Source organism: Filicampus tigris, chromosome 8 (genome assembly GCF_054856515.1).
Source record: "Filicampus tigris isolate MCC_2025a chromosome 8, RoL_Ftig_1.0, whole genome shotgun sequence".
NCBI classification, from domain to species: Eukaryota; Metazoa; Chordata; class Actinopteri; order Syngnathiformes; family Syngnathidae; genus Filicampus; species Filicampus tigris.
In genome coordinates, this window is record NC_141224.1 from 14,858,209 (window position 1) to 14,870,187 (window position 11,979).

The following is an 11,979-nucleotide window of genomic DNA, read 5'->3' on the forward strand; positions in this document are numbered from 1 at the left end:
CAGGACTAAGCACACAGCCGAGACATCAAAGGAGTGGCTTCAGGACAACTCTGTGAATGTACTTGAGTGGCCCAGCCAGAGTGCAGACTTGAATCCAACCAAACATCTCTCGAGAAATTTGGAAATGGCAGTGTCATGTTGTCAATATGGTGTGTCGTGTGTCGAATTTTGAGGGGGGAAAAAATGAATTTATTCCATTTTGGGATGAGGCTGTCACATAACTAAATGCGGACAAAATGAAACGCTGTGAATACTTTCTGGTCTGCCTTTCAGCCCAAAGTGATAGAATCGAGCTCCCTGCAACCTAGAAAGAAGCCGAATGGCAAATGTTTAGGCTTACTATTATTTTGATGATTACATACACACGGAATGTTCAACCAGGAAACACGAGACACACAATAACCCACAGACTTGATGAATTGAACTGACACAGTTTATCCATCCATGTGACAATATGAGGGAATATTAATTGTGTCTCACTGTTTATTTTCTGACAGTCCGCTCCCCCCAAAAAACTCATACAATTATCAAAAATTCCCATCATCTCGTACCCCCATCAAGGGGAGGTTAATTTCACTGATATTTCTTTAATTTACGTTGCATTCTCCTAATGCTCCATCAATAACAAAGGAGCCACATTGGTGGGGCCATTTCTCATCACACCCACAGCTCCATTTATTGCGGAGTGGTTGGTGATGGTGACAAGATGGATTCCAGTCAACAGACGTTGAAGGGTGAGGAGCTGCCACTTGATTGGCTTTGGCTTAATGAGCATTATTTAAATTCAAAGCAGCTTGCTTCCACCTCATTCTGCCTTTTGTTTATGAATTAATGCTTCCACCTCACTGGCTTCACCCTGAGTTCATTATAGCTGCAATCATTGGCCGCCACAAAGTCACTCACACTTACTGTCTGCCCTTTAACCACACACGTTCACTGCACAAATGCATACATTGATCATTGCCCACACACAAAACACTTGACGCGTTTCAAACTGCACCACGTTAATTAGATAAGCAACACGATCAATTGAAATTAATGAGTGTTCACACACATGTGGGATTCCACACACATTTTAAGGAGCTTGATTGAGTGACTGGACTACAAACAAATATACTCCATTATCAAAATGAAAATGTGAAACAGTGCAAATTCTACTCCTATTATTATGCTGCCTCCACAGCTGCAACACAAAATATTTCTATTTGCACCCTCTGGGGGCCGAGCAGGGAACAAAATTAATAAGTCTCAATGCCTCCATAGCAAATATTTCATGTTATGTTGCCAACTTGGGCTTGAAGAAAACACTTACAGAAGACAAGAACAGGCTCACAGTTGCACTGCTCACTGAACAAAACAACAGCCAAAGCATACCAGAGATTGATGTGCAACAACTGAATAGACTAAATTAAACATTTGACCTTTTTAAGTGGAGTAACTATTTTAACATTTGCACTTAAGAAATAGTCAGTGTTTTAGGTTTTTCTCTGAGTGTGTGGCTTTTTAAAATAAGACTGTAAGATGCATTAATACATTTGCATTTTTGGGGGGGGGCGGGAGGGGCCACCTTTTGTTACTACCTCATTTAGTCATAACTTGTTGTCATCACATCCTGACACCTCATGATGCCGTTCATGTTACACATGGATTACTAGGAAATTTAAATTCTACAAGCGTTGACTTTATAAAACAACACAGACACCTAACACAACAGTAAATCAGTGGCTAAAAACGAACAAACAAAACATATCTTGTCAAATGCGTCAAGGTTTAAGTGCCTCGGCATTCATTGAAATTGGTACAGTGTGACTTGTTGTTGGATAGTATTGCATAATGCATGGATGGAATCATATTATTGGACTTCATTTATTTGGAAAAACAGCTCCTCTTCTTGCAGTCAAACAGCCTTTCTTTACCCTTTGATGTAGTGGGAGTTCCTGGAGATATCGTGAGCATACAGTATGTCTTAGTTGTATATACAAATATCCTCCGTGGTCAGAACACACACACATCTGCACTCTAAAATCCCAGCTGACCTGATATTGTTCTTTCGAGGGACATTCATAGCTTTCCTCTGCCCCCTAATGAAGGGACTGGATAGGGGTCACCCCTGTGATGCTGTAACTTAGTGGCTACAAATCCCAGTCTAATTTGTACTGCCACACTTTGGTCACACTACTTGGTTTTTTTTCGGCCTAAAATCAAATAAATCACTCTATGTGGTACAATAGCTGCTGCAAATTGGAATGAAATGATGAGAGAGAGAGAGAGAGAAGCGGACAGGAAAAAAAAAACAGTATAGAAGGTAGAGTGAGGGGAAATGGTGCGAGCAAAGAGGGAGGTCTAAATTAAGTGTTGGAAAAAGAGGGACGAATGGAAAAGCCCTGCTTTTATTTCAAAGCAATCGCCATTTCATAGAGATGCCAATGGTGGTGATGCCTTGTGTTTAGTTGATTTATTTACATCAACTAAGCACAAGGCAGCACCACACCCAACAGGATTTAAGATTGAACAAATGAATTATTTAAAGATTAAATTACCCTTGAAAGTTGCCTGTATATTGATGCGCAAGCATGACTCAACAAGTGGTTAATTGATCCAGCCAAGAGCTTCTGAGCGATTAAAAAATCTTTGTTTGGTTTCCCTTCGGAGCCTTCTTTGCACATGTTAGGGCCAGGTGTGTTTTGACGATGACAGTTGCTCTTATTTTTGTCTTTACAGAGCACCACAATGGATTTGAAATAACACATGAAGGGGTGACTGAATTGTACATTTTTAGCTTTCATTCAAGAGGTTTCACAAAGCTATGACATTCATCATTGTAGGAGCCGTTTTATGCAGCGTATCTTCATTTTCAGGGATCTAAATGTATAGTAAGACTATACATAATAATACTATTTGGTTTTTTTTACAATTCCAAACACTTCCCAGGTGTTTGGATGTGTCTTTGACATTCTTTGGTCAAAATACATAAAGGATAATAAATTGCAGCACGCTAAACATCTGCTCATAACACTCTGGTTGAAATTAATCTGTTCAAACCGCTGCTCATCGCTTCTGCTGAGGTTACGCCCTTTCCAACATCCATTGTATTTTGAGCTTGTGGAGGCAGTGCTTCATCACCAGGCCGGCTCATTACACTCATCAAATAGCAGAATCCATGCATGTGGCACGTGCCGCAAAACACAAATCCTCCCCATGCCCACTTGGATAATTTAGACAGCTAACAATAGATGTACTTGGTTGTTTAATTTCACACTTGATTCGTGGGCAGGCACTCGGGAAACCAACTATTTGTAACCAAGCAAATAAAAAGGACATTTTCCATAATGTTTCCTCCTCAAGATGTTTTGAAGGTACGAAATGGAATATTCTTAAATGGGCAAGTCAGTTGGCTGCTCTAAACCCAACAAAATACACTTTTCAAACAAACAAGCAACAAATCAAGTCAAGCCAAGTCAAATTTATTTCTATAGCCCTTAATCACAAGAAAGTCTCAAAGGGTTTCACATACGCACCAGATCATATACATGACATCCCCTGATCTTAACCCCCAGGAGGGCAAGGAAAAACAAAAAAAAAAAAAACATTTGAGGAAAAGTGAGAAACCTTGAGAAGGGACCGCAGATGGGGGGATCCCCCTTCCAGGATGATCAGGCTGCAATGGATGCCGAGTGGGTAACATTGAACACACATTAGTGACACACAAGTGAAGGTGGTTGGAGTGACAGCCTTGCAACGCATCATCATACATAGAATTTAGCAGCGGTGCGCAGTCAGGGCCTTCAAGACCTTCTCTGCTGGCCAATCAAAATCAGCAAAAGCACTGACCTACATTTCGTCACCCTGTTTTTAAGAAGGGGACGATTTACATGAAATTGTACTAATTTATTTCCAGCAATCTATTGACTTCACTACCAGAGCTGGTCAGTCCATCTCTGGGCCGGACCGGTCGGACCCTCCGGCCCGGCCGGATGCCCATTTTGGGGGCGGAGGGGTGGTGGGTGACAAATTTTTAAAAACGGCTGGACTAAGCATGGCCGGAAGTGGATTTTAGTCCGGCCCACTAATCGGCCCTAATGCGCGTGACGTGCTCGTGAGGTGGCCAAATTTCATCTCAGCCTACTCGGTGAAAGGCTTCTTTTTAGGCTTCTTTCAAAACAACTTGTGTCCGGAAGTATATTCAAGCTGCGCGCAGCACTCAAGTATGGCACATCATGCACTTTCCTACTTCCGGAAATACGCCGTAGCAAAACTGCTGTGTAGTGGTTTGCAGGCATGCTTTTATTTTGAAGGCCGGGAAGTGTGAAGGAGGGGAAGTTTGGAAAATAAGTAATTGTTGAATGCTTGCAGACTTGTCGTCTGTTGGACCCAAATAATTATACAATACGACAAAACCAACCAACCCCCCTTCGTCAGAACGGGACGGGCGCCGACATTGTTTATGAATATGGCCGGGGGGTCGCGGCCGGACGGGCAAAAAAGGGTCAAGTGCCCAGCTCTGTTCACTTCATAAGATATGTCTTGGCTGCATAGCTTCCAGTCATTTGTGGGTTCATTTTATTTTGTCAAATCAGATTTCAGCTTCTATGTGTTGCCATATCAGTTTCATTTTCTTCGATGCTGTAAATTCTGTTTCATTTTCACTATGTTTTTTGTCGTAGAAAATGTCTAGTGAATGTTTATTAGGGTTTTTTTTTTTAAGAATCTTTGGGGTCTGATTTTTTTCCCCCCCAATTCATGTCAGTGGGTGTTAATTATATGTGGATTTTGGTTATTCTCGGGCCGGCCCGGTCCCTACTGCCCGCAAATAGCGGGGTTCGACTGTACACATAAAGTATAGCTGATTGACAGTAATATTACTTTTGGTGGTATTGAGTCTACATTTCAATCTTGATTGTTGTATTTCAAATTTAGCAAAATGCTTTCATTGCAAGAATATTTCTCTCACTCTCACACACATACAGACACTCGCACATGCATGCACACTCACAAAGTCACAGTCACAGCTAGCTAAATGTTGAAATTTCCCTCTGGCTCATTTTCCTAATCTTTATCGAGATAAGTACACCATTTAACCTTCTGCACTTCCTAGATTGCATATTGTTTCTCTCTCTCTCTCTCTCGCTCGCTCTCTCTCTTTTTTTCTCTCTCTCTCTCTCTCTCAATGGTGCTCCCCTTGCATTTGTGGATAATGTAAAGATGCTATGCAAAAGCCATCATTGATACAGTTACATTAACCTTCATTGTTCCTACAAAGTAACACATAAAAAACATTCACAAATTCATATTCTCTTGAAGTGCATGCATGTCAGCCAGGTCTAATTCAACTTGTTAGAGGGCTCGTTATTGGCCTAAGACATTTTATTGTTTTACACACTTGCATGTGACTTCAGTGCCTTGCTGAAGGTCTAAGCTGGTTGACACCAGAGCTAGTATGTCATAGACAGGAAACACCTTTACTTCTACATCATGCATTTTTCATGAATAATATGCATTTTCTTAAAGGAAATTAACCAAAATCCAAGGGTACAAGGGTCCAGCGAAAAAACAAAATTTTCTCACATTGTATAGAGGTTCACTAGTACCTAGTGAGGGGATGTAAAAAAAAAAGAAAATTGCATGCTTTCGTTCCAACATGATATTTAATTGTCTAATGTTCCGAATTTATATAATAGAAAATGTATATAATAAAATAAGAACTAGTTGTCTCACGTTGTCACATTTCCTGTTTCGTGTTTGCGGTACGGTTGCAGCAGACCAGCTAAATAAGAGCAGAGTTGCCTTATAACTCTTTAAGTAAATGATCTGTGAATCCTGCAATTATAATAGCCCGTAAGGTCGTGGCACAGTTAGCCACATTAGCCCGCTAGCATTAGCAACAGACGTTCGTTACACTTATTATGCACACATATGGGCATGTTGTTAGCTATTTGCATATTGTAGAGTCACTTAACGTAATGTGGGAGTGTGCGGAATTTATGTTAATTGATATGTCGGCTTTCCATGTACATTACTAGCTGTAATTATGATTTATAACCACAAGGTGCTGTCATTACACTGTCTCTTCTCTAGCTTACTAAAATTACTAAAAGGCTGTATGATACAAAGCAAGATTTTGTAGAATATGATTTTTCAAATGCTCCTTAACAATAGGTATGAGAAAAGTGGGAAAAGCATAGTTTTCAACCGGAATTTAGAAGCATTTACACGTTATTGGTATGTTTTGAATCGTTTTTCTTTCATATTATTCTCTCTTATAATAGAGGATACCAGCAAATCGGGGGACCGTACTATACACGTGATGTAAGTACAGAGACAAAAATGCTTTTTAAAGGTGATTTTTGGGGGAGCGCTTATTATATTAAGTGGCATCTTATAAATTACGATATTTAAGATTGAAGTAAACACAAATTGGGTTAAACAAGGATAATGAACATGTCTAATTATTTCAGTCATTCGCTGGCACAAACCAGACAGCTCACTTTTGTGATCGGACCCATTTTGATTAAATCCAGTTTGCTGAGTTGCAGTTGATTGCAAGGCATATATAGTGCGGCACATCACGCAGCAAATCACACCAGCCTGAATCGCGCTTTTACACCACATTTATTAAAAACCGCTCTGAAGCGTGGCAGCATCTGCAACCAAGTGGCAAGTGATGTTGCGATGCCTAGCTGAAACGGTACCCTGATGGAGATGATAGCATCAGCGTGCATGTGATGTCACCTGATTGGACAGAGTCTTTCCATCAGCGATAATGCACAGGGAGAAGTGATGAAGAAAGTTGACTGAGGAAGAGGTCGAGGAAACAGAAGAGTTTGAGCTCAGAAATCAAAAAAGGCTTAGAGGGGATGGAAGAAGCAGAAGAGTGGTTTTAAGTGGAGAAAAGGACTAAAAGCAGTGAGTGCAGAATAGAGAGGAGTCAGGAGAACTTACCTTGATCCTGTGCTTTACCGGGGAAATGGGAAATGACAGTCAGTAACACCAGTGGAGCCCACAGACATCTCTGAGAAAACATCCTCACAACCAGCAACGTGGACCTGGAAGAAGATGAAAAAAAGTTGAGTGAATGATTAAAAGCTGATTGAGACAAGACACCCAGTGACAGACTTGAGGAATGCCATCCAGCTGTCGGGAGGCCCCAGAGGTCGGGAAGACCCACCTTGCCACCCTGCCCCCAACACAGCCCCAGGGGCTGATCTGGAATCAGTTAGCCCTAAAAATCGTCTACTTGGAGACAGTTACACAGCAGTTGTTGGGCAGTCTATGACCACAGAGCAGTGGTCGAGCTTCACGCCCACACGGAGGAGGCTGAAACAGTGGAGGACTTTGTTGGCAGGGGAAGAGAGGAGATGTGTCGAAGAAAAGAGCAGACAGAAGAAGAGAAGAGATTATGATTTTTAGAAAAGAAGAGAGAAGCGAACGGCACCAAACAAAAGAGAAGATGGGCTTTAACAACCTTCAATACCAAATTTGGGCTTCTAATAGAGAGAAGTAAATCTATTAAGTGAATAGAAGAATACAAATTATTTCAAATGAAAACTGGGTGATTTTTGAGTCCTAGAGCACACAACAACTTCCGCCAGACACAAGTTTTATTTGACTGATTTATCAACTAAAAATAAATAAGTGATTATTTATTTAATAGTGCCCATAACCTCCTGTCTCCCAAATCTAAATGATAAAACATACCACCAAATTAGAACATGGAGAAGAGACCTTTCAACTTTCACAAACACTACTGTGGTTTCATAAAAGTTGATAGTTATACATGCACAATTTGAACTCATTTTTACTACTCTTCTAAATTAATAATTTAGTGAGGGGGAAGTCCCTTTATGGTTAGCTCATATATTTAACACATATATAATTCTAATGTTTTAAAAAGTAACACTGGGAAAAAACACCATACAATTTAATTCGTTTGGAACTTTGACGCTTGAATGAATGTGCAGTGGAATCTTGGAACCTTGATTCTGAAATGCACTGTTAACAAGCCTCTGGACATTAATTCTGAACATCTGAAGGTATGTTCCTTAAATTTAAACAAGATTTCCATTTTTACTTTGAGCAGTTTATTAAACATAAATGTCTGCAATGTTCTTTTCTGTACATTAAACTAGCACTTTAGTGGTTGTAGATCAAATTGGCGATCCAAAACGTGGGGGGTATTGAAGATGGGGCTATGAGAGGAATTGGGTAGAATGTGACAAATTAACCAAGGGCAAAAGACGGAGGACAAGCACGGCCCAAGTTTGACTGGCAGCTCAAATAGGGAACACACTGTGTGTGCCACTGTCCATCCTCTCTCCTCTCTTCACTCCCCACGTTTTGTTCCTCCTCACCTCGTCTGCCTCTCACCTCCTGACTGATGCTCATTATTACACACGCAAGAGGAGGGCTGAGGAATCTTTCTCACCTGGGGACACCCGCTCTCCTGCAGCTTTATGAATAAAACAGCACTTGTAACAAAGTTGTGTCAAGATTGAATTGAGGCATGTGGAGCCGAGCCACAAGACCCCTTTCAAACTATGCCCGATCATCTTGAAGGGTTTCATGAGATAGGAACATGTTTTCTCCCAAAGATTAAGTAAACATCACTCCGTCCGACTTTAAGTTCTTTTTTCTTTCTTTGCAGCAAATCCATTCAAATTACTGTACCTACAAACCCACGCACCTGAGACCCAGCCCCACTGTCACGCACATGCACGCACACTGAATGAAATTGCATTTCATACCTCTCCAGTCATATATTTAGAATGTCCTCTTTTCTCCTCCCAAAAGAGAAATCCGAAACGTCCGCCACCTAGTCCCGAAAGGATTCTTCTCCCCGTCTCCTTTTCCTTTCCTTCTCTCCGGATGCGGCTCGCTCGCTCGCTCGTTCGTTCAGAAGTCGGGGAGTGGGTGGGTGGGTTGTTGGGTGTTTCTCTCTTCGTTATTCAGTCATCCCTCCCTACGGCTAATCCTTCCTGTCCCAGCCCTCACTACGTCTCATCACACACACACACACACGCGCGCGCACACGTATATGCACAGCCATTGTACGGAGGCGCCACGCAGTGCAGCTGCGCAAAAGAACCCGCGCTCATCCTGCAGGTTGCACCCGGGCTGCAGCAGCCTCCCGGGGTCACCATTCGACCCCGTGGCACGGATCACATCCGGAAGCTGCGCTCAGGGGTTAGCTAGGTCACTGCATTTAATTTCAATACTGATTGGAATTTGTAAGTGAATTAAAGGTTCAAGACATCGCCTTCTTATTTATAGCTGATGCCTATACACACTGCCTCACATATGTTCCTAGTATGGATGGTACGTCATAGTTTTCTGACTAACACAAAACCTGTTGATCACACATTGTGAATCACTGCTTTAAATTCCTTCAATTATCATTATCTGTGAAATTCAAAATCGAAACAATTCCAGGGTGAAGAACTGCTCCGGAACATATTATGTACTACTCCTCATTATTACATGAAGGTTTTTTTAATCAAATAAAGTTCATGTTTAATAGTTTCTATGGGAAAACCATACAAATGCACATATGCCCTCTGGACCTATAGTTCAAATGCAACTTTAAAGACCTATAGTCAAGTTCTCATAAATCTTGGTAGAAAAATGCAAATTCTCAATAATTAACCACCAGTTCAGTGTTTGCTGGCTGTTTGGGGAGGTAAAATGTTGAGAGTACTACAGAGAACTAAAAGAATGCCACCTTTTGGGAACTTAAAGGCTGCACTTTATGCTTTGCATCTGAGATGTGCAACACCAGAATAAAACTGGTTATAATCCAAGTCTTATTATATGTGACCTGGTACAACCACATCTAATGTTTTTGGTGCATTGTGTACTTGACAGCCTAGTCACATACGCACATATTATAAACATCTGTCTGAGAGGGGATAAATTATTCCGGGTGTAAGTGGCTTATGCTTGACTGAAAAATGAGCCAAACCTCACGAAAAAACATTTTGAGACACCCTCGCAAATAATTCAACAGTTAATCAGGTGGTCACTTAGTTCCTTTTAAATCTTCATTTTTCAATTTGGACAAGTGAATGTTTCCACCCTAGTGGGAATTGTTTGAGGAGCCCTAAGCTGTTGCCAGGGCACAAAGGCAATGCATAATTTAATGAATTTGATGAGTTTGTGTGGACAAATCCGTGATGTCATTGCCATCACAAAAACTTTGGAATGCTCCACAAGAGACTTTAAAACAGATCTCACCAACATTCAATTTATGGACAAAAATGCTTATAGAGAGAAATCTGACAGAAAGTCTTGCTAAAATAGTGGAAGCTGTTAGCAGCAAATGGGAGGGCATCCCTTTTACTATTGCAGCTAAGTTTTGGAAAAAAAAAAAAAAGATTTTAAACATATGACAATGTGCATTTGATTAAAAAAAAAAACGTTTTTTTTCCATTGACTAAAACTGGACTAAAACTATCACATATTAAAATGACTAAAATGTAAGTAAAACAAAAAAACATTTCTGTCCAAAAGACTAAAACTAAGACCAAAATTGAAATGGCCGCCGAAAACAACGCTGCACAAAACCTGAGATGTGGTTACCATTGATTCTAGCATGACAGATGACTACCTTGTACAAACTGAATACCATGCCTATAGTTAAAAAAAATAAAAATAAAATTGTAAAGTTCCCACGTACAAAGATAAAATTCTCAAATGCTATGCTAGCTTTTGGCAATGGCTAAAAATAATAATAATAAATAAAACAGTTAAATTAAACAGTCATTTTATTTCTGGCAAAAACCAAGCAGAAAGGTAGAAAAAGTGTCATTTTTAAACACTCACTGTGCCGTGTGGCTGGCCCTCAGGCTTGAGGGAGTCATGGGAAACTCAGGCTGGTCTGGTCAAAAGTCCCTCTGGATGACTTGAAAGACCAAATAGCTACACGCACACACCAGGTGTGTCCCTGAGGCACCACACACACGCACACACAAACAATTGTCCAGATGTCATAAACACCGTAATAAAGTGGATGAGGACGCCCTTTCTCTCTTGCTGTTCCCCTCAACCTCATCCTTTCCCAGTGGTGCTCACTTCATCAGCTGCTGTCTGCATACACACAGCAAACTTAAAAACAAACTTAAGGTACAAAATGACTTCAAGTAGTGCTTATTTTTGTACAGTACTGTATATATTTTTCCATACATCAAACTAATGTCCAGTCCTTTCCATGAGATAAAGCGCATATCATATCAGGATCATACCTGAAAAGCCAAAAGGATAACAACAACCTCGCCTTGTTACTTCGTCATCTACGCAACCTTGGCGCTTATGACTCATTGTCGCCCCTCCAGGTCCAAATTGGTATGACAGAATATATTAGGCTGGCATGGTGAGAATGAATGCATTCAACTTTTTATTTTAAACTCTGTTATTTATCGATTCCCGGTGCACAGTTAATAACTGAAGGTGATTTAATCAAACAAAGGGCAAACAAATCAAAGTTGCATATGAAATTCTATGCCCATTATAATTAGACTCCAGACTAGCAACCATGCCTATATTGACGCTAACAGAAAATAATTGATTAAACAAAACACAGTAACTGAATGAATGCAGCAGGTAGAGGGTTACGTGTCAGCTTTGTGGCATTTTAGTAAAGTGGTAAATTAAGGCACGGCAAACATACAGTGCTTTGTATGTCAACTCATTTTGGTTTAATCAATATTGTATCTCATTGCACCCCTGGACGACTTTTGATTGACTGCTTCTCCGTGTAGAGCGCATGTTTGTTTTTTTTTTATTTTTTATTCCCACGTCCAGTTTGTTTCTCCTTCAGTGCTCTTATCCTTTCTCACCTATGCACCCTCCTTCTGTCTACCTCTTCAATGTCGCCGTCATTCCCATACGAAGGAGCTGATGAATAAAATCATTAGTCACATGGTAGGTAGAGTTGAGCAGCGGGTCATTGCGCTCAGCTCCATATGGTCCATCTGTGATATTCAGAAA

General features: G+C 40.7%; 1 protein-coding gene across 4 annotated transcripts in view; it reads right to left on the reverse strand.

Moving 5' to 3' along the window:
* The window catches only part of col14a1a (collagen, type XIV, alpha 1a), a 118,177-nt gene extending 109,290 nt beyond the window's left edge, over positions 1-8,887 (reverse strand). For 3 of the 4 annotated variants that reach the window (XM_086038321.1, XM_086038322.1, XM_086038319.1), the window contains exons 1-2: positions 8,742-8,887; positions 6,940-7,043 (exon numbers count right to left, since the gene is read on the reverse strand). In XM_086038321.1, the coding sequence (XP_085894447.1) occupies positions 6,940-7,021 (82 nt within the window). In that variant the 5' untranslated portion in view covers positions 7,022-7,043; positions 8,742-8,887. Of the gene's footprint in view, positions 1-6,939; positions 7,044-7,165; positions 7,283-8,741 lie in introns of those variants that run through there. The other variant, XM_086038320.1, reaches the window with a different exon arrangement.
* Positions 8,888-11,979: the final 3,092 nt, after the last annotated feature.